General features: G+C 34.9%; 1 protein-coding gene across 5 annotated transcripts in view; it reads right to left on the bottom strand.

Moving 5' to 3' along the window:
• LOC105468440 (teneurin transmembrane protein 1) overlaps positions 1 to 22,576 on the bottom strand; it is an 839,487-nt gene that overhangs the window by 248,825 nt on the left and 568,086 nt on the right. For all 5 annotated transcript variants that reach the window (XM_071089007.1, XM_071089006.1, XM_024788669.2 and 2 more), the window contains 5 exons: positions 14,122 to 14,321; positions 12,409 to 12,619; positions 7,211 to 7,312; positions 5,615 to 5,809; positions 2,458 to 2,658 (listed from right to left, as the gene is read on the bottom strand). In XM_071089007.1, coding sequence (XP_070945108.1) covers positions 2,458 to 2,658; positions 5,615 to 5,809; positions 7,211 to 7,312; positions 12,409 to 12,619; positions 14,122 to 14,321 — 909 coding nt within the window. The remainder of the gene's footprint in view (positions 1 to 2,457; positions 2,659 to 5,614; positions 5,810 to 7,210; positions 7,313 to 12,408; positions 12,620 to 14,121; positions 14,322 to 22,576) is intronic.

Here is a 22,576-nt window from a genome sequence, read left to right as displayed (position 1 = left end):
AAGCTGCTCCTTCTGCCTGAAATGTTCTTTCCTCTCTTGTCCATGTGATAAACATGCAATCATCATTCTGGTGTTAATTCAAATATTAAGACTTCTACAGACCTTACCTGACTGTAAGGCTTCTTCTCACAAAAATAGTCTACTGCTCCCTCCTTTGTGCTCTGTGACACATGGCCCTGGACATGGTCCAACAATGATACATTTGTATACGTGGTGAGTTAGATAATAAATTTCTGGAGGACAGTGCAGTATAGTGGTGAAATATATGAACTGTGAAGCCAGAAGGTATATGGTTGTCTTTGGGCAAGTTATTTCACCTCTCAGTGCCTTGCTTTCCTTATCTGGAAAGTAGGCATAATTATCATACTTATAGAGTTGTTATCAGTGAGTTAATATATGTACAATGCTTACAATAGTGACTAATACATAATAATTATTATGTGTTTGCTATAATAATAATAACATTAATATTATCATTTTAAACTTAAAGTTCTAAGCCATGATACGGCATCTGAAACATGGAAGGATGGAAAGTATTCAATAACATTTAGTAAGTAAATTAATAATCAAGTTAGGTCCCTACTGTACAGTCTCATAATACCCAGAAACTTTCCCTTTGTAACCTTTTTCTAACTTGTTAAATGTCTCTCTGACTAAACTGTAGGATCCATTTGTGCAAGGACCCCATCCACCTTGTTCACTACTATAAACCTAGCATCAAGCACCATGCCAAGAACTTAGCAGGCACATGTATATTTGTTAGACATAAAGGTTATATGTGTATATAAGGATATAGATATATATAGTTTTTAAGATTTTCATCTTAGTTATTAGATTGCTTTTAGCATTTTGATCATTTTCTGAAATTGTAAAATGCATTCCTCTTTCCTGTATTACACCTATGTGAGGCAACAAAATTTCAGTGAAGTATTGTTAGAACTGCGGTGAATTATTATTCTAAAATTAAACCTCTTAACAGAGAAATCCTCCTCTTTCCTTACAATGTAGGATCACAGACTTTTCAGCTCATGAGTTAATTCAGTGGTACAAAAAGTCCCACAGTGCTTCAATCCTTCCTGCTTACCATGTCATTTTACATCTTTAACAAAATTCATAGGCAGAGGCTTTCTAAGAGTTACCACTTATTAATTCTACTTATTTAATGAGTACATGGTTTGAAGATAAGAAAAATGGTATAAAGAATGACTCGTTATTTTTAGTGCTTATAATTCAGGTGAAAAGACAAGCCATGTGCACACACATCTACATCACAATGCTTTCTGTGCTCTTTAGCAATGTGCATGATAAGATTTCAGGGGATCCTGTCCGGTGCTGTGGCTCATGCCCGTAATCCTGGCACTTTGGGAGGCCAAGGCAGGCGGATCACGAGGTCAGGAGATCGAGACCATCCTGGCTAACACGGTGAAACCCTGTCTCTACTAAAAATACAAACAAATTAGTTGGGCATGGTGTCACGTGCCTGTAGTCCCAGCTACTTGGGAGGCTGAGGCAGGAGAATCACTTGAACCTGGGAGGCGGAGGTTGCAGTGAGCTGAGATCGCATCACTGCACTCCAGCCTGGGTGACAGAGCAAGACTCCATCTCAAACAAAAAATAAATAAATAAATAAATAAATAAATAAATAAATAAAATTCATTCAGGGGATCCCTGTTGACGTGATCAGCAAACATTTTATGGAATGGCCAAAATCATAGGTAGTCTTGGTGGACGGGTTGGATTTCACTAGGTGGAACTACAATAGCATCTCATGAGGAGGAAAAGGCATGGAGAGAAGTAAAAAATACGGTTCACTAAGGGTAAGGAGAGCACATAGATTACTTTGGCAAAGGAAGGATTTATGCAGGAAGCAAAAATAGAAGATACGCTGGAGAAAGATTTCTGGAATAGTTTGTGGTAGGCTTTTGATCATAGACTAGTTTATCTACAGATAATGGGAAACCATAGAAGATGCTAGAGTAGGGAATGAAAAAAGGAAAGCAATATTGTAGGAATAGCAATTGAGTGGCAATATAGCAATATGTAAAATGGGATAGAGTTCCTGGGCTAAGCTGTGTTTTTAAGTGATGGGACACCCAGTAGAAATATTTCGCAGATCGTTGGAAATGCCAGATTATTTGAGTTTGGGAGAGATATAATTTGAAATAATCTGCACAGAACTGACAGTAGGAGACTTGGGAATGTATTAAATAACTGTAGGAGAATACAAAATGAAGACAGAAATTCAAGCACCAGACCTACAAGGAAAAACAAGATGAATAAAACAGGTAACAGCATGTTATAAATAAAAATGCAGTAAAATACTAACCTAGGACATACCTGGAAGCCCCTTATGACTCACAAAGATGTATGGATCACATTTTAAGAAGCACTACCTTAAGGAAGGAATAGTTAGAATTTAAGAGTAGAGGAAGGAGAAGGAAATTAACTCCACTACACCTGTTGAACAGTCAGATCCTGTCCACTTGGGATCACAGCTGCATACTCCAGTGTCCAGAAGAAAAGTTCCGTGTCCTGAGCACTGCTCTTGACATATAGGAAGTGGTGTTTCACAGTTAACTCCTCCCCAGCCAGTAGAACAGTGACATTCTCCTTTTACACAGATGCCATGGTTGGAACACATTGGGTCTAAGCAGTCCTCTGAAGGCACAAAAAAGTAGGGGGGAGGGGTGATTAATAATGAACAGGTATGGCCAATGTACCTTAGTATGATAAAATGGAGATTACATTGATTTCCTAGTTTTATATCATCAATGCTGCTTTAATTAGGTAATAAAATGACTCATGCAAACACTCTGTCCAAACCATATTATTAACACTTCAAAATATGGTGGGGTATCATAATGGTTGTAACCTAAATTTAGAAGGAGAAGGAAACAACGCATGTGCTGTGTGAGACTGTGAACAGTGTGCAGTACCCCCACACAAATAAGTGAGTGGAGTACTGTGGACCTTCATCAGGAATTGCTCAACTTCACAAAACAGCCCAAGAGTTTTTGGTAAGTCATTCCTTATCCTTTCTGAAACTGGAAGCATAGCTCCCAGAGAAGACTTTTATTTGATAAGTCTAGAGGAGTTTATATAAATTTTTGAAATTTGGATTATTCAAGGTATTGGGTGAGGTGAATGCTGTTGCATGAAATAATAAAATTTACATCAATTTATTATAATCTCTCATTTATTCCTTAGAAGTACTGAAAATGCAATATTTTAAATTTAATTTAAAAATTCATTTCTTCATGGCTTATCCTTCTATGAGAACACAGTGACATAGTTTTCAATGTCTTAGAATATCACAGACCCAATTCCATTTGTTTCCGATTCTGTGAGTCTGGAAATTTTTGTATACATTCTAACAAATGTATGTATTGTTTTAGAGGTAGATCTTATGCTTGCCTTGGGGAAAAATTGTTTTGTGCTTTTAACTAGTAACCAATCCATGGGAAATAGAAAGGTTGATTTCCAAATTTCTAGTCTTTCCATACAAATAAAATGAGACTAAAATAACTAATCGTAATGAGGATGTATGATTTGAATTACTTTTCTAGCAATGAAAATAGACCATGACAACCTGCCTGCATTTCCAAGACTGCCTAGTTTTAGGGTGTGGTTTCCGTCCGTGGAACAGAGTAGGTCTAACTAAGCACTATTATAATTGGTGTTATTGCCACTATAATTAGCCCAAGATCTTGGAGTCATTAGCACAATACTTTATTATCTGAGCTAATAAGCAAATAAATACCAGAAGGTACATCTAATTTGATTCATGATTTGAAGAGAGAGGGAAAGTCCAAAGTATAGAATCTTTTTTCAGAAGGAGGCCATTTTGTTATATTAAAGAATAATAATTTTAATAAAGTAATATTTAACTTAATATAGCCTATTTTATTAAGAAGCCTGCTTCAATGTATTCATGGAAGTCATATTTAAATCATTCATGTCATATTGTCATATTTAATTTAGAAGCACAAAATCATATGGCTAAAGGGGCCAGGCAGGAGGCATACAGGAAGGAAATGGGCCGTATGGAAGAAAAAAAGGGTGTATTGGGAGCAAACTGAAAGCAAGTATCCTTTTAAAAAGAACTTCTGCTACTTGGCTCCAGTTGATTGCCACCACGTAGCAATGTGAGCCCAGGGTCACCAGATTTTCTAGTGTTTAAAGAAGCCAGAAATAGGAATTTTCATATGGCACTTCCCTATTTTTAAATTTTGGCAAATAAGTCACATTAAACAACAGTAACAACAGCAACACAGTGTGAGCCAAACAAAACCCATTCAGAGGCCTGGTTCAGCCTGTGGGGTCCTGCTGCAATGTTTGACTTAAAACATTTTTTTCTATTGCATTGGAAAAATTTATACCATTAAATGTGCTAAGCATTATTCCTTAATATCTTGGTTATTCTACAAATATTCTTAGTGACCCTGGAGAAGGCTAATTTAAGTGAACTCTTTTTTAAACTGCTTAAAAAATTTAAATTAGAGGGGTCTAAATTAATTAGATTACATGTTTTTCATGGTAATTTGTAGATGTGACAGTATTTTTTTACTAACACTCTGTGGGTCTATATAGCATCTGAATTTACAACTTAAATATAATTATTTCAGTTGGATCACCATAAAAACATTTTCTGAAAGTAACTCAGCAACTCCAGTGCCTTGTCTAGGCCAAATGGCATTTATTGGAGCAGATATAATCATCACACCAAAATTCTACTATTGTTAATGGGAAGTGAAGAGCTAAAGTCTTGCCTGTTCATGGAGTGGAATGAGATTAAACCCTTTAGAATGCTGTGTAATAGTCTTAATGAGCCATCTTTAAAAGACAATTATTGTGCATTTTCAGCAGCCTCTTTCCCGAACAACAGTTATGATGAGACCATCTCCCATGGTAATGGTTTAATATTATTTCTGGAATCAGTCTTGTTTGAGGAATGTAGCATGAAAAACGTCTAATTACTATTAAACTTATTTTCCAGTGTGTCTCTTTAAATGATAAAACTTGCCATTTCAAAATTTTGGGGGGATAAAGACTCCTTTGGGGTGAATTTAATGTAAAGGCATGGCTTTGAAACTCATTAGTAGTAAGCCTGCTTCCTTAGGCATGGAGGTCAAATTTCAGCATGAGGTATGTAACAATAATATAAAGCAATAATAGTAATGGTAATTACAAATCACTCCCAAAGAAAACATTTGCAAAATGACTGCAAACATGCATATATTATTATTTTTTTATGTGCTTTAAAGTGAGATGTAGCATAATGCATTCTGTAATAATGAAAGCATATGAGTTAACACCTAAAATCATCAATATGGACATTCTCAAGCTATAAAACAGTGATAGAAATTAGGGACGGACAATACTATTTTTCATTATTGCTCTGAAAGTGTCACAGATACAGCCTCATGTATAATATTAGAATCTGTCAGAAGAGACAAGAGTTCCACTGACCCAAACCCACTGCTGCATGTACTAAGATGTTGAGCACTTATTGTTTGCAAAGGCCACTTGCATCTCTACTAGGAGAACAGAATGACACCTTGGACAATTGAGTGAGAGAAAAGCCTGAAGCAATAGATTAAAATGGGATTCTGACCTTCCTCACATATTTCTCCTTTGTATCCTGGCACACAGATGCAGACTCCCATGATGCAGGTGCCATGGCCAAAGCATGTTGGATCAATGCATTGTTCTTCTGGAACGTCGCACTCTGGCCCCTTCCAGCCATGCCGGCAGACACAGTGTCCTTTCTCGTATTCTCCATTCCCACCACACAGCACAGGGCAGGAATCTGAAGGTTGGCAAATGAACTTGTAATGTTCTCATAATGCTTTCAAAGTCTCCAAAGGGCAATTCTCTATTGATTCTCGTATTTCAGGCAAAAAAATGTACTATTTCCCTTTATTAAATAGGCACATGTTCATGATTACAAACAGAATTTTCCTCTTATGGGAGTGAAATAAAGGTAAATTAAAAAATATCCTCAGTGGAGAAATTATTTCAAGTACTTTCTTTTGATCTCACCCTACTCTTAAACTATTATTGTTATTATTTTAAGCTAGGATTTTTCTTTCTTATATTTTTCTTCCTCAGGGAGATGTACGTTTACTTTTAGGAAGGAAAATCTAAAAATTTTGCTTCCTAAAAAAAGCAATAAGTAAATAATTAAAAAATGTTAAAAAGCAATAAGTAAAGTTATTAATGTTATAAAATATTATCTTTAAAAAGTTGTGTAAATAGATTTCTATTGGACAGATGTCCGTTCCTACAACACATTGTGCAGACCTTTATTAAAATGCTAATTCTGCTTTGTCATTGTTAGTCTCCTTATTAAAACTATGGGCTTTTTGAGGACAAGGCCTGTATTTTTTGTCTTACTGATTTTTTAATACCAACCATCACCTCCACCCTCAACCTCCACCTCCTCAAGATCTATCATGGTGCTGGGAACCTAGCAAGTGCTTTAGAATTCTCTACTGAATGGAATTTAATAGAAAGATACTAAGTGTCTGAGAAACTTGATATTAAAGTGTTAGTAGACTGGGAACTTTAAGAATATAGTGAAAATGAGCAGAAAACACCTCTAAAATAATAACTGTAAGTCTATGGGAAAACATGATGTGATTTACCTAAAGCTTTTCAAAAATTAAACTATGGGCAAGTCTAGGAGAGTGAAGTTTGCTAAGTTTGACTTCTGACTTTCCAGTCTTTACTTTGTAGGCTCCTTACTCATTTGGTGATAACCCACCCCTTCCACATACATTGGTGTGCATAAGCAGTTATCAACTTACTTCACTTTTAAAGTCAGCTCATTATGAATTAATTTGTGAAGGAAATAAAAGCATCATGTAGTGACTGGTCAGACAACCTATGTACAAATCCCAGCTGTTAGGTAACCCTGGTTAAGTCACTTAAACTCTCTGGCATTGTTTCTTTGCCCATAAAAATTGGATAATAGCAGATCTATCTCATAGAGCTACTGTAGGAAGCTGGAATTAAAAGACAGAACACAAAGTGTTTAGAACAGTGCCTGGCATAGTAAGTGCTCAGCTTTTGGCAGCAGCAGTAGGGAACACTGCTGCTATTGCTGTCACCACTACTACTGTTACTTACTATTACTATTACTACTAATTCTGGGTTATGAAATCACATCTATTTTCCTAAACTAATCAGAATAACAGAGCAACATTACCTCTAGCACAGTCAGGTCCAAGGAATCCTGGGAAACAATGACAATGGCCAGAGATACACTCTCCATTTCCATTGCAATTGGTTGAACAGTCATCCATTATTTCTAGTAATACAGAGAAAAAGATAAAAAAAATGAATGAATCTCCAGGCTGTAGAGTCTTTAAATTTTTTTAAGTTGCAGGAACTCTGGACCTATGACAATTTTGCACTTTGCTGTTTGTGGAGCACTTACTGTTCAAAATCACATACAAAGACATCTGTAAGATGACATATGCAGTACAAAATTATAAAAAGGGCCCTGGGTTTGCTGAATTGGCTGATCAAGAGTGGAACTAAAAAACGTCATGATCTCTAAAGTACATAAATGTTCTAGTTGAATTGTATTCTTAAGAGACATTCATGATAAAGCTAAAAAATGTACCAGGATTACAGGGCATTTCTCAAAAGCAAAACAGGCTTTAAAATGTAACCCAGATGACTAAGTCTACTGCTTATTTTTCAAATTTAGCTTTTAGCAAATAAAGTTTCTTCTCTAGCAACTTATTTAATCTACTATCTTGACAGCTTAAATATGATATTCAGTATTTCATTTTCATTAATAAGTGACAATGGAAGGCTTTTAAAGTAAGTGTTCATATTAAATTCACCACCACTAAAAGCATTAGAACCTAAGTATTTTGTTGAGAAATGCTTTCTTAACTGTAGATGCTTATCAGTTTTCTCCCACTAATTTCCTTTCAATCCATTCTTAGAGAAGAATAGATTTCAGATGAATTGAGATGGCTTTGAAGGTACTGATAGGCAGTTTTGGTGACATAAATATGTACAGTGCAACAGAACTTTCATAAGACTTATGGTAACTTCTCTGAAAATCTATAATATTATACAAATGTCAGTCTCTCTGACAATTAGGTGAAAAATGTTTGTATTTTAAAATTGTGTTTGAGCACAATAATGATCAAATTCTAAGTCTGAACTATTGTGGTACCTACGCATTATTCTTGCAGGGTTTTTTTTTGTGTGGGGTGTGTGTGTGTGTGTGTGTGTGTGTGTGTGTGTGTGATCTTCTTCTCATTCTACCTTTCCATAAATTTCTCATATTCAGCATTCTTGGACTCTGAGTTTAGTGTTCTGGCTTATTAAACTCACACTTTTCTTGTGTACCATTTTTTCCTTTTTCAATCCAAATTACCTGCTTCACCAAGTTTCACTTGGATAAGCTATTTCTGATTAGAAGGAGAGATTCTAGGAGGTGGTCCTGATATTTTCCACTGAACAATAAGAGTGAGAATTTATAATGAAGGTTGAGAAATAGCATTTCTACAATTGTAGCCTGTGGATTACTTGTATCAGTAGATCACCGGGGGCACTTAAAATGGAGATGCCTGTGTTTCAGCTCTAGATCTACCAAACCTGCTTCAGAGGAATGCAGCCCAGTCATCTACATTCTGACAATCAATACATGAGAGCACTGAGAACCAATGTTTTAAATAGTAAACTTCCATAGTTAGAGAACTTTGTTCTAAATGTTGCATTTTTGCCTTGAGAAGAATAAAAACAAGAAAAAGAAAGAGGTATCTAGTCCATTTGGGGGATTCTTAAAAGCTGAGAATGAATCCAGTGGCTGGATAGCCACCCTATTATCAATTGAAGATATTATTTGTCTAACCACTATGTGAACACATGCCTTTTGCGGGTTTATGCCAGTCTGGTCCCTCATCACAGTGTTAGAAAGCTCAACTGGATAAGCAAGTGACACCTGACATTCACTTAACCACACCTGGGCTGACTGAAATGTAGCATTCAGCAAAGAGCCAACTATTTTTAACTCATTAAAACACTAGTTATCATCAGAAAATCACTAATTTACTTAACAAGTAGTTATGAAAAGGCATAAAGAGACTTTTTATCATTCAGAGATGGAACAATTATTATCTGTTTTCTACTTCTCTAGCTTTGTTGTACCAAGCAGTAGTGCCACTTCTTAAATCCACATTTGAATTTCCCCCATGCTGGATGGTTAGTAGGAGGCCATAGAGGAAGCTTTCAAAAATAAACATAGTTGAATTTAATTTCATACCAGATCCTATTGGCAACTTTATGGAAGCAGCCTTGTGGGAATGTAGCTCTTCTGGAAAAAATGTTTAATAAAGCTTGCTATCAAAATAAATAAAAATCCCTACATCTTATTGACTTATTTAAGAACTGTTCCTGGGCTCAAAGGGCTGTACAAAACTTAACCCCAGCAATGCAAATGAGAAGAGAAGGCAATATAGGCTTTGGAAGCTGCCACTTCCACTGGGTATCAAAGAGACATTGAAACAGCCTAGGGACTCTAGGAGGAGGATGGCTGCAGCAGAAACACATAAACAACCAGTGATGAAAAAGAATGTGTTTTTCTATTTGTGTTGGCCTCCAGTAATCTTTGCCTTCTATCTTTTAAATCTTACTTCAAAATTACTTCCTAGAGTCCAGTTCCTTAGAGGTGAGAATAATTTTGAAGTTCTGTGTTTAAACCCTGTTCTTACGCTACAGTCAAAAGCCCCTTGGTATTTGCATCTGTGCTGATGATAGGTTTTGTTTCTGGTAGTTATTCTCATGGGAGAAACTAAATGTAATGAATAATCTTATAGAATGAGTATAGTCTAAAGGGTATGGAATTTGGAATCAGACATACTGGTTCTCAAATTTCAATTTTGCCACTTGCTATCTGAGACCTTGCCAAATTATTTACTCTGTCCAAGCCTCCATTTAGTTATTTGTAATATATGTATCACTATTCCTGAGCTATCTGGGTTGTGATGAGAATCAAAGAAGATAACTGAGTGTAAAGCATCTAGTACAGTGCTTGGGGCAGAGTGGCACTCCATAAATGCTATCTATTATCCTACTACAGAGCAAGTTGCCTGAGATTAAGGGATATTGACAATGCTGCCTATACTACTGGAAAATAATATATAGTAACTTAGACCAGTGTATGACCTGTATTAGTCATTTAGTAAATGTTAGTTATTAATTGTCTTCATCCTTGTTAGTAGCAGACCAAATATAGTTGAGATCAATCAACTGATTCTAACATTATCATGAAATAGATAAATGAGCAGCGTTTAGAGCAAATTCATACAAATCTGACTTTGTTTAATCAAGTATATTGGCTTCTTTTTACTCTGATTAAGGTAAACTTCAAAAACAAAAATAAAATGAGGAGGCCAGGCATAGTGGCTCACGCCTGTACTCCCAGCACTTCGGGAGGCTGAGGCGGGTGGATCATCTGAGGTCAGGAGTTTGAGATCAGCCTGGCCAACATGGTGAAACCCCGTCTCTACTAAAAATACAAAAATTAGCTGGGAGTGGTGGCAGGTGCCTGTAATCACAGCTACTCAGGAGGCTGAGGCAGGAAAATCGCCTGAACCCAGGAGGCAGAGGTTGTAGTGAGCCAAGATCGCGCCATTGCACTCCAGCCTGGCCAATGGAGAGAAATTCTGTCTCAAAAAAAATAAAAATAAAAAAATAAATAAAAAAAGAGGAGAATTTAGGGTGAATGACTTATAAACCTTTTGATTTTGGGAACATTTACTTGAGTTTTCTTTAAGTGAAATGGTAGCAGAAACGTTTCTGTTGCTTCTAATTTTAAAAAGACAAGAGAAAAGTAAAGAGACTGACTTGCATTAAGCAAAGAGCAAATATGTTGTTGCATATGAAACTGACAGATTGATATGTAGATGATGTGAATTGGATCTCAAAGTTTAGGTTCTTTGGGGGAGGAAGTAAGGGAAAGGAAAAAACCTCTAAACACGTTTCTGCGTCTATTGATTTTTGGAAGGTTAATATATCAGTTAGTGTTTTAACTTGAGCTTAAAAGTAAGAATAACAGGAAGAGAGAAAGTCTTCACAAATATTTTATATCTTCTAATTTATCTAATTTTTAGGAGAAACTCAACCTTTCATAACTCCTTGACATGTACATTATTAAAATTAAGCCTCTATGGAAAAATGCCATGAAATATTCATCCGTTGAACCTGCCCCACTGAGCCTGTCAATAGCAGAACAGTGACATGACTTAAAAATTTATTTTCTATTTTAACAAGCAAATATTTTATCTTTTGAAGATATAAGATCAGTGGCATTTTTCTCTAGGGGAAACATCATCATTTCCATTGTATTGCCTTTCTGATTACTTTAGAAGAAAGTTTTGATAATCTTATGGCTGGAATACCATTTTCTACTGACTCAAGGTCTTCAGCATCAAGTAAAAATAGAACATAATTGTTAAAAAGAGCAGATGGTATATCTATTAACAGTCCACACATCTTCCTAAACATATGGCTGAACAGGTTAACTAAAGGATAAAGTGGTGAGAATTGTATTGAAAACTGACAGCTGTAAAATATTTTCTTGTCTTTTAAAAGACACGTGTTTTAGGAAAATTCACACAATACGATACTGTGTCTATGAGTTGTCTATTTTCAGGACTCTAAAATTGCTAAGGAGCTCAGTTTTATTCACACAAAGGGTCACGAGGACTATTTATCTCAAAATGACAAAAGAGTGAGATGTCTGAAACTAACTAGGGTGAAAGTGAATGAGTATATGCAGGCATTGCATTAAAAAGAACATGTTTTAAAAGGCCCTGAGCACACTGAAAGAGACATTGTGATGAATTTCAAACTAAAATATTCTATAAGAAAGGGCTTTAAATGTCTCAAGTTATTATCCTTAATATTCTTCTCTAAATAATCTTTTGTTGTATTTTAAAGCCCTAATGGTTCTAGAATCAGTTGTTCTAAAGAAGAACTGTACTGAAACTAGTTTTTCTATTTGAAAAAGGTATTCATTGCTTTTTAAAAAATAATAGAACTTAAATTAACTCGCTTATTCCCTGTTTCACTGAAGTTGTTCATCTATGTAGCCTTCGTAATAATATTACTAAGGTAATTATTTCTGTTGAGAACACATAAAAAGGTATATGGCAAGTGTCTTAGAAGAGAAACAAATAAGGTAGCATTAAAAAAATCTTAATCAGCATTTAAACAACATCAATGATAACAACAATATAAACTTTTGTCATAGTAACCTTTCCTCAATAATGACTTCAACTCAAAGTGAACAATATACTTAACCCCCAGGACACTGTCATCACTGATTGTGTCTTTCTAGAGTTGAACTGTCAATTCAACATATTAGGCAAAGCAGCTTACCAATTGCTGTAGTTAACACGAATACTTGCTCCATCTTTTTTCCATCATTGTAAAATGCCAGATACCAAGGTCCTTGATCCATGTACTCTATGAAACCTGTCTCCTGAAGCGAAGTTAAGATCAGGTTCCGAGGGGAGTGCTGTGTATCATCAGAGCCCTTGGAGTCCTGCTTGACCAGCTGTTTGCCATCCATTAGTTTTACAAAATCGAACTGGAACAAATACAAACATAAAGATGAGCCACTACTTTTTCTTCTAGACTGATAAACATCCCTAACTGCAACTGCCCTATTTAATACTTCTTTGCTTTGAAGGTGAGGAAAGTGGAAGAGGAGGTTATCAATTTTTAAGTATATTTAGACTTGGCCAGGCACAGTGGCTCATGCCTGTAATCCCAACACTTTGGGAGGCCAGGACAGGAAGATCACTTGATCCCAAGGGTTCAAGACCAGCCTGGGCAACAAAGCAATATCCTTTGTTTTAAAAAAATTAACACAAATTTTAAAAATTTTATAAAAATCTTAAAAGTTTTTTAAAGAGCATATTTAAGCTCAAAAACATATTATTAATTCTGAAAAAACCCTCACTGTAATTATAAATATTATAAACCTTTCAGTTTGAGAGTATTCAAAATAATTATTTAAAAATGAATAAGTAAAAAACAGAAAGAAATCTTGTTTAGTATTATGCAGGAGAATCTTGACATTTTACTAAAGCATCTGATAGAAGATACTTGAAAATGCACCTTCCACTCATAAATGTTACTGTGACCTTCTCTACAAATTAAAAACAGTTGTATAGTTTTTAAAATAAATAAATGAACAGTCAAAAATTTGAGAACATTCATCACAATTTACTACATTTGTGGGTGACATATTTACATATTCAAAAGGCCCCTCCCCTCCATTTTTTTTAATCAGGTGACAAACACCTGGCACATGTTTCCTTGAACATTTATTTTTTGAGTCACATTTGAATGCATTCTAATTCCCTTTCTATTCTGGCCCAGAAGGTAAGGTTTTTTTTCAGTTTGTTTCTTTGTTTAATATGATCTCTTGACTAACTGAAGGTAAAGTTTTAACTATAGTGGTATCTGTTGGGGAAAAAACAAACCCCGATGTTTGATTATTTTTGCTACTTCTTAGATGAAGTAGTGCTCGGAATGGGTTCATGTGGGGAAAAAATAAGGAGAAGAAAATAAGAGAAATGAGATGTTTAAGGTTTATGGAAGGGCTATAAAAATCATAGAAGTTTTACACATTTAAGTTATTAACAATAGTAAAGACAAATTTCTACCTGTAAGACAAAACCTAACTTTTTGACTAATTTCTCACTAATTTCTGATTAATGTGCATTCCGTCATTGGTAAAAGGGGACACAGGTGTATGAAATCAGTGAAGGGCGTGTGGGCAGTAAAGCTAAGCAAGATGAGAGGTCTGGGAAGCTCATGAACAGCCAGTTCCAGGAAGCAGAAGTCAAGTTCAAAAGGTATTGTCTTAAACTTTCTTTTCTGAATCTGCTCTGCTAAATGTTATTCCTTATTCTCCATGTCATTTGTTTTTCATTAGTTTCAGTGTAATTATTCTGGATATTTATTCATGACAAATATTTTTCTGTCCTTACCTTTGACAACCACATATTTCACAAGTCACAAACCCTGTTCAACCCATCACCCTTGAAAAGGTTTCAAGAAAATACTTATAATATCAAATACCTGAGTATGTGTAGGTGGAATATTTCTTCTGCCATAAATTCCCAGAAGAGAGTCCTTGGCTAAAGAAATATTGAATTTCAGATATATCGGATGGTGGATAGTAATCTGGAAACGCCAGAATAAACCAGGTGGAATGGTCTGCATGACCTGTGCACCAATGTCAACTTCTCCAGTGTCTATCGCCCGTCCCTTCTGAAACACTAGTTTTAAAGGTAGAGAAAATTACAAACCATGTTCATCTTAATTTATAAAGCAATGGTTTTTAGCTTTTCAAGAACAGATATATCAAAATAACTTACTCAGCTTTTTCTTCCTCCCCACCCCATCTGTCTTTCAAGGCTTTGCCCAAATTAAATATCTTCTAAGGAGCCTTCCCCAACCACCCATTATGTCAGTCTCTCCCTTCTCTTCAAATCCTATTGCATTTATTTCAATCAATTTCACTACTTTTAACCATTATTTACTGAGTGCTGTCTTGGTAGCTGCAAGAGATACAAAGATGAATAAGAGGCAGTTGTTGCTCTCAAGGAGCATTGAAAATAGCAGGGAAAATAGGACAAGCACATATAACCTCACTGTAGAGAAAAATAAGTGCTCTGTGTATTTGAAAGAGGGAAAGTTATTTGGTTGGAGGATACTCCTCATCTTTAGCTGTCTCTATCCTCTTTATCGTCTTTTATTTCTCCTTAGCACTTATCACCATCTAACATACTATATATTTTACTTATTTATTGTTTATTGTCTATTTTGCCTCAATAGAATGTAAGTTCTGTGAGGACAAGCACTGCACAGGGCTGTTTTATTCACTGGTTTATTCCCAGTACCTAGAACAATGTAAGCAACTGTAGGCAAAGAACATAGATGATACATATGTACTCAAAGAACAAATGGATGAATGAGAAAAAGTTACTACAGGAAGTGGCATTGAAGATGAACCTTAGAGGAGGACAAGGATTTCAAAAGAGCTATTGGGAAGAGTGGTGCACATGGAAAGGATGGCTTGAACTAAAAAGAGGAAAGAAACTGTAAAGCTAAGGTGTAGGGTATGTGTCTATAGAGAGGAGCAGTTGGAATTAGGGCTGGAGGGAAGAAGGAAATCATGTTGTCTAGGGCCTAGAGGACCAGTCAAAAGGGTTTATTTAATAAAGGATAGAAAGCCATTAAAGGTTTTTAAGAAGAGGGAAGAGGTTTGGGTACATTAGAAAGGCTAATCTTGAGGCAGAGGTAGGATGAATTAGAGCAGACGGACACAAGAATGACATAGGAATTATGGGTGATTCAGGTGAAATGACACGAAGATCTAAATTTAGGGTATGCCCAAACACCTCATATAGAAAAACTACATCTCAGTGAAAAATAATTTTGTGTGAATGGAAAGAAGGAGGAGGTATGAGAGACAATGCTAAGGAAGATACTGCAGTAGAGATTCTCAAACTTTAATGCGTACAAGAAGGCAGTTGTTTTAAAATACAAATTCTGATTCAGTAGGTTCAAAGTCAGACATTTCTAACAAGTTCCCAAGTGATGCCCATGTCGCATGGTCCACAGCCCACATCCTGAGAAGCAAAGCTCTAGAGAACATTAAGTGTTGGGGCTAACGGAGGGTCAAAGCTAACCCCGTGATTGTGAGTTGGGGGATTTAGACAATGCTAATAGCAAAAACAGGAGCTGGTCTGTGAGGGAGGATGTTGAGTTTGGGCAATCAGAGCTTTATTATTTATTGTCATATTTTCTAATGATTTCTGATGTGCTAGTTTAATATGTGTTTTCATAGAATCTTTTGTTTTGTGGTAATGGGGAGGGTAGGAATACAAGAGGAGGAGCAAGAATTAGTTTTCCTTGATTTTAAGCAAGGAGGGTTACATCTCAGGTGAGAAAGCTCAACTTGGCCTCATTTCACATCACCCTATTTTTTTTCAGCCATCAACTCCTTCTCCAGACCAAACACAGTTTAAAAACACACATGGTCTCTGTCCTTTGTGCTCACCCATTATAAAGTTAACAGCCCATTAAGAAACACACCTGCAGTGGCTTTATTCAGTGGCCAATGCCTTGCAGCTTTTAACTCCCTAAAATACCTCCAATTATTGCTTTTTGTGGTAAGTCCAAGAGTAATAACTATTTTAAGAATGTTCACTGTTAACTGTTAATAATAGATTTCAAATGCAATTTTGTACATAATTATGTATTACAGGACACATAATTTTGTGGAATTGACATTTATAATAAAATATGCCCTTTGAAATGATAAATGACCAACTGAGGACCTTATTTTTCACTGAAAGTTACTTTTTCCATGTGAGACAGATAAATTTGGCCCCTAAAGGGTTGATTATACATTTAACTCTTAAGTTCTAGAGCTGACAATGTCTTCAATGACCAGACAATTAACAGACCATGTTTATGTGGACACTTCTGTTCTCAAGTTAATGTTCAGTTTATTCAACTGCTATCCTCATTAGGGGCTTTTATCAATCTTAAAATGCATCATTTGGTTATGCAAACAATATTATAAATATAAAACAATTCAAAATGTTCTAGGTTCAACAAACACTGTTTTAAAGGTGCTAAGAATAGACTTTAATGAATAGATATTGTCTTTTTTAAAAAATCTGAACAAAACTGGTTGATGGACATTAATCTTTATATTCAAGCTTTACCAAATACTACACCATCTCTTTATTCTATATTTTATAGCATCATATATTGCATAATGAAGCTACTTAAATGTTATTCAATAAATCAAAAGAAACTCAGGAAGTTGTATTGTTGGGCTTCTCTGGTTATTAGCATTACTATATATCTGGAGTACATATGCATAAGTTATTTATGAAAAGAATTTTAAAAGAAGTTGATCTTATCCCTTGAAAGCTTCATTACAGCTAAGACAAGGTAGATGAACAGAGGTGACAACATATGAATGAGCACGTGGACTATAATTTAAATAAAAATAGACAAAGCAAGCTAGTTGTGGTGATTTGGTATTAGAGAAGAGACATTCTCACAGCTTGCAGGTGGAAAATTTCTCAGCCTCTTACCTTTTAGAGTTTCATGCATCAGAAAGGAAGATCTCTCCCTGTTAGGAATCTGCACCACTAAATAGCCTGCTCCATTTTATCATCTCTCAAAATTTGTTATAGACTATAATATAATAACTATGAATTTATTTATCATTTCATTATTTTTCTTAATGTAGCCAAAAGGTGGGGGCAAACTAAAGAGACAGAAATTAAATGTAGAAAAACAATACAAAATAGTATTTTTTGAGGCCAGGCGCGGCAGCTCACGCCTGTAATCCCAGCACTTTGGGAGGCCAAGGAGGGTGGATAACCTGAAGTCAAGAGTTTGAGACCAGCCTGGCCAATGCCAGGAAACCCCATCTCTAGTTAAAAAAAAAAGGATTTTTTCCAAAAAATTCTGTATTAATATAGGTAAAGGGAATATATTTGGCCAAACTTAACACTGACTCTGATCCTTTGTTTGCAAATTGTCAACAGCAGAGATAGAATACAGTATCAAGGTACAGTTTTTTTTTTTTTTTTTGGAATATGCCTGTTCTAATGGGCATTTAATCACTTATTTTACTAAAGCATATTGGAAAACCTAGGAAGACCATATTCTCCAGTTACAAAACACTTCCTTGCACAAATTTGAGATTAAATGCAGAGAGCCACAGATCATATCAAGCTGTGCAGTACTGTAGTTATCACAGTCTCACCAATATCCACCAATTTAGTTTGAGCTAAACACTCTCTTTATAGGTTGCAACACAGGCATCAACTGCTGAGCAGGAAAAACCAATGGTAGATAGGGCTGTGTTGAAGGAGGGCACACTAAGTGATAGTAACTTAGTTCAAAAAGAAAAGGTCAAGATGCTTGGAACGTGAAAAAAAGAAAAAGGGGGCCTGGAATTGGTGACAGACAATGTGTGCAGTGGTGGTATCACCTAAATCAAGATTCCATTGTATCTAGACTCAGACACACACTTGAATACTAATTATATGATTACTAATAACATTGTCCATTATAAAATAGGAGGTAAATAACTATATTCTGCATATTTGTGTGTGCTTACTTTTTCTATTTAATATAGCTAGACATGGTACATTCAATGATCCTATGCAAAACTCGGTTGAATATTGGTAGAAGATACTGAAACATGGTCATTAAAAATATTCCACCATTAAGTTTTAAGGTAAAAATGACCAAGTTAAAGGCTATGGTATAGCCCATAAATGCAATCTGAATTGTATTTTAAAGACATTTGCAAGTTTTATAAAGTATATAATCTATGTTGTCCAAAGAGAAGAAAAATATGCATTAAGAGCATATTTGTCCTTTACTTCACACTATAACATGTTCAAAATCTTTAAAAGATATTGGTGTGTTTTTCAGTCAAATTAGACCTAGTATGTGTCTCACGATATAAGTATCATCTTCTTTATGTTCCTTTAAATATAATATTTGTTTAACAGTAACACGTCTTCGCAAATTTAGATTAGCAGTGCTTGAAGCAAAATGGGAGGTGGAACTAACCTCTTCTCTATGATTAAACGGCTGTAAAGAGATCAAAGGGGTATAGCAAAAGCCATCTAAAAGGTAAGTGGAAAGCTACTGTTTCCATCTATGTAGCTTAATGTAATTTTCCTTATGTGAACTATTGAAGAAAAATATGTATTCAACTCTCAATTTTTCAGGGGTAGATTTTCTGGATTATGGATTACACATGCTTCTTGTATCCATTATATTACTCAAAAGTAGTCAAGAGAAAAACAAAAGGAAGAATAAACCTTGTGCCTAGTTGGAACTTGGTAAGTACTGCTTGGATGAATTAATAAATTAGTAATGTTGATAATTTTTTTGTTGATAGTAATTTTGATAGTATATTTGACATTTTGGTCAAAATGTACAACTTTTTTATTACTCTCAACTATGTGATAGGTAGGTCATCTTATAATTGTTTTTATTAAATTCTAGTAAGTAGATGTCAAGAATTTACTGGTGAGAGGAAGAATTATAACTATTTATATACATAGGCCTTGGCAATTAACTGTGAATAAAATATGTTTATAAATAAAATCCTCTGATATGACACTTATAGCTCACTGTGTAGAAAGTTAATTAACTAATTTTACAGTCGAGAAATACATTACTTGTATAAGTGTAAACAATTATGTCCAAACACCAAAAGACTACAGATACCAGTACAGTAGCTTATTTAGTATTGCTTATATCTTCTCAGGTGGAAGTAAAATGGCATTGCTAAAATCTTATCCTTAATTAAAGGACTTATTTTGAGTTGCATTTTGACTCTGTGTATCTGTTTTTGAAGATATATCATTTAAAGGACATAATTATCTATTTAGAAGGATTTCTTTAAATTGTGTTTTAAAAACTTCCACATTCCCAAAAAACTAAAGTTTCACGATTCTTCTGGTGTGGTCTATTGACCATTAGGTAGCTTTCGGAAAAATGAGTTTCCAAACTTAAGAAGGCTCTTGTGACTTGCTATACAATCTCACACTGTGTAATACAAATTATGTTTGTAGAAGTTTCTATATATGGATTATGAATGGGTACATGAGGTAGCCAATTACTTTGAATTGTATTGGTGAAAACTAAAATTGATATAAAGCACAAATGTATCATCAAATTATTACATATTCAAACATTTACTCAGACTTATGGGTCAAGGTGGAATAAAATATCTCTTGAAAGAAAATATTGCCAATTGTAAAAAATTCAAAGATTTATGAATTAATATGACTATATGCAATGAAAACTCCAAAATGAAATTAAGAAAAGAATGTGAATTTATAATATCGTTGAAAAGAATAAAATACTTAGGAATAATTCAATAAAAGAAACTGTGAGACTTGTATACTGAGAAACTACAAGACATAATTGAAATAAATTAAAGATTTGTTAAATAAATGGAAAGATATCCTATGTTCATGGAGCAAAAGACTTATTATTGTTAAGATGTCAGTACTTCCCAAATTGATTTACAGATTCAATGCAATCCCTGTCATAATTCCAACTCTCATTTATTTTTGCAGAAACAGACAAGGTGATGCTAAAATTAATATGGAAATGCAAGGGACCCAGAATAACAAAACAATCTTTAAAAAGAAAAAATTTGGAGGCCTCACACTTCCTGATTTCAAAACTGATTACAAACCTACACTAATCAAGATAAAGAGTACTGGCATTAGGATAGATATACAGATCAATGGAATACAATTGAGAATCTAGAAATGAAACCTCACATTTATGCTCAACTGATTTTCAACAAGGTCACCAAGACAATTCAATGGGGGAAAGAATAATATTTTCAACAAATGATACTGGAACAACTGGGTATCCACATGCATAAGAATAAACATGACCCCCTTCCTCATACCATATACAAAAAACAACTCAAAATGGATCAAATGCCTAAATGTAAGGGCTAACGCTGTACAATTCTCAAATGAAAATATGGGCATAAATCTTTGTCACCTTGGATTTGTCAGTAGTTTCTTAGACATGACATCAAAGCACAAATAACAAAGAAAAAAATACATAAATTGGATTTCATCAAAAATAAAAACTTCTGTGCTTCAAAAGACACTATTAAGAAAGTGGAAAAGCAGCCCACAGAATGGGAGAAAACATTTGCAAATGATATATTGGATAAGGGGCTTGTATCTATGGTATATTAAGGAGGCTTACAACTCAACAATAAAAGTTAAATAATTGAAAAAAGAGCAAATGATCTGAATAGACATTTCTCCAAAGAAGACAGACTAATGACCAATAAGAACAGTAAATGAAGCTTAACATCATTAGTCATCAGGGACATGCAAATAAAAACCACAATGAGATACCACTTTACACCCATTAGGATGGCTAAAATAAAAACAACAGACAATAACAAGTGTAGGGATGTGGAGAACTGGTATTCTCATACATTGCTGGTGGGAATGTAAAATGGTGCAGCTGCTTTGGAAAGCAGTTCATCAGTTGAAGAACTGTTAAACATAAAATGTTAAACACAGAATTACCATATGACCCTGTCATTTCACAACTTGGTGTACACTCCAAAGAATTAAAAACAGGTTTTCTAATAAAACCTTATACATGAATGTTCATAGAATCATTATTCACAATAGCCCAAAAGTGAAAATCCACAAAAGATCTATCAACTAATGAATGGATAAACAAAATTTTTGTATACCCATATTATGGAATATTGTTCAGCCATAAAAATGAAGTATTGATACATTGCTACATATTATATGATTCTATATGAAATGTAGAAATAGGCAAATCTATAGAGACAAACAGTAGATCAGTGGTTGCCAGGGGTTGCAGGGAGGTGGGGATATGGAGTGACAGCCAATGCCTATGAGGTTTCTTTCTGATGTGATGAAAATGTTCTAGAATTAAATATTGGTAATTGCTACACAACTCTGAATACGCTAAAGATCACTGAATTGTGCACTTTAAATTAGTGCACAATTACATTATGCTATATAAACTATATCTCAATAAAACTGTCACAAAAATACAATTAGACTGTGTGAATTGGCATAGCATATACACACAAAACATCATGTACTGTCATAAGAGTTCTGATGTATTTCCAAGTCATTTAAAAATGTTACCTGCTACCTAGAAGCAGAACTATCCCCTGGCCAGTATTTTAGAATGTGTGATTTGTAGTACACATCAGGGATGCCCATTTTCTATATTTCATACAATGTTAGATACTGTTATATGTCAGTTATCATGATCACATCCTTCTTAACTTTGGATGGTGGCAGGATGGCTGATTATAGCTAAGTTAATCCAGTTTCCTCTCCTTTATTTTAGAATATAAGTCCCCAGAGGATAGAACATTCACATCTGTCTACATTTTCAACAACCACTTATTGGTCATTTAATAAAAACAATTATATGATGAACTACCCATGACATAATTGAGGGTAATGAGGGAATGGCACATCTTGTACTAGGCCTCCAGAAAGAGAAGCAGAGATACCAGTGCTCATAACTTGCCATATTGCTATAGCCTTTGACTTCTACCTTTTAGGCATGCAGAAAATCTTCAGTTACATGAATTAAAACTTCTCACAGACAAAACTCATGGCAGAGTACTAATAATATTAATAGATGCCACCACACTTACTGTGTCCTCTTTTTCAGCTCCTATCTCTTATTTCTAAAATACCAAAATGCCTCTTTCATACTCAGTATGCCATCCAATTTGATGTCCCAGTTTATCTCTAAGGCTCCTCCCTCCTCTTCTCTCCTGCTTACGCTGGGACTTTGGTCCCTTCACAATCTTCTTTCTTACTCATACTCGGTGTCTCCCTCTCTATTGGCTCCTCATTCTTTGTCTTCAAACAAACACAAGTCTCTTGCAGTGGCTCATACCTATAATCCCAGCACTTTGGGAAGCTGAGACGGG

This window comes from Macaca nemestrina, chromosome X (assembly GCF_043159975.1).
Source record: "Macaca nemestrina isolate mMacNem1 chromosome X, mMacNem.hap1, whole genome shotgun sequence".
NCBI classification, from domain to species: Eukaryota; Metazoa; Chordata; class Mammalia; order Primates; family Cercopithecidae; genus Macaca; species Macaca nemestrina.
The sequence above is the reverse complement of the archived record's forward strand: the minus strand, read 5'-3'. Positions and strand labels throughout refer to the sequence as shown.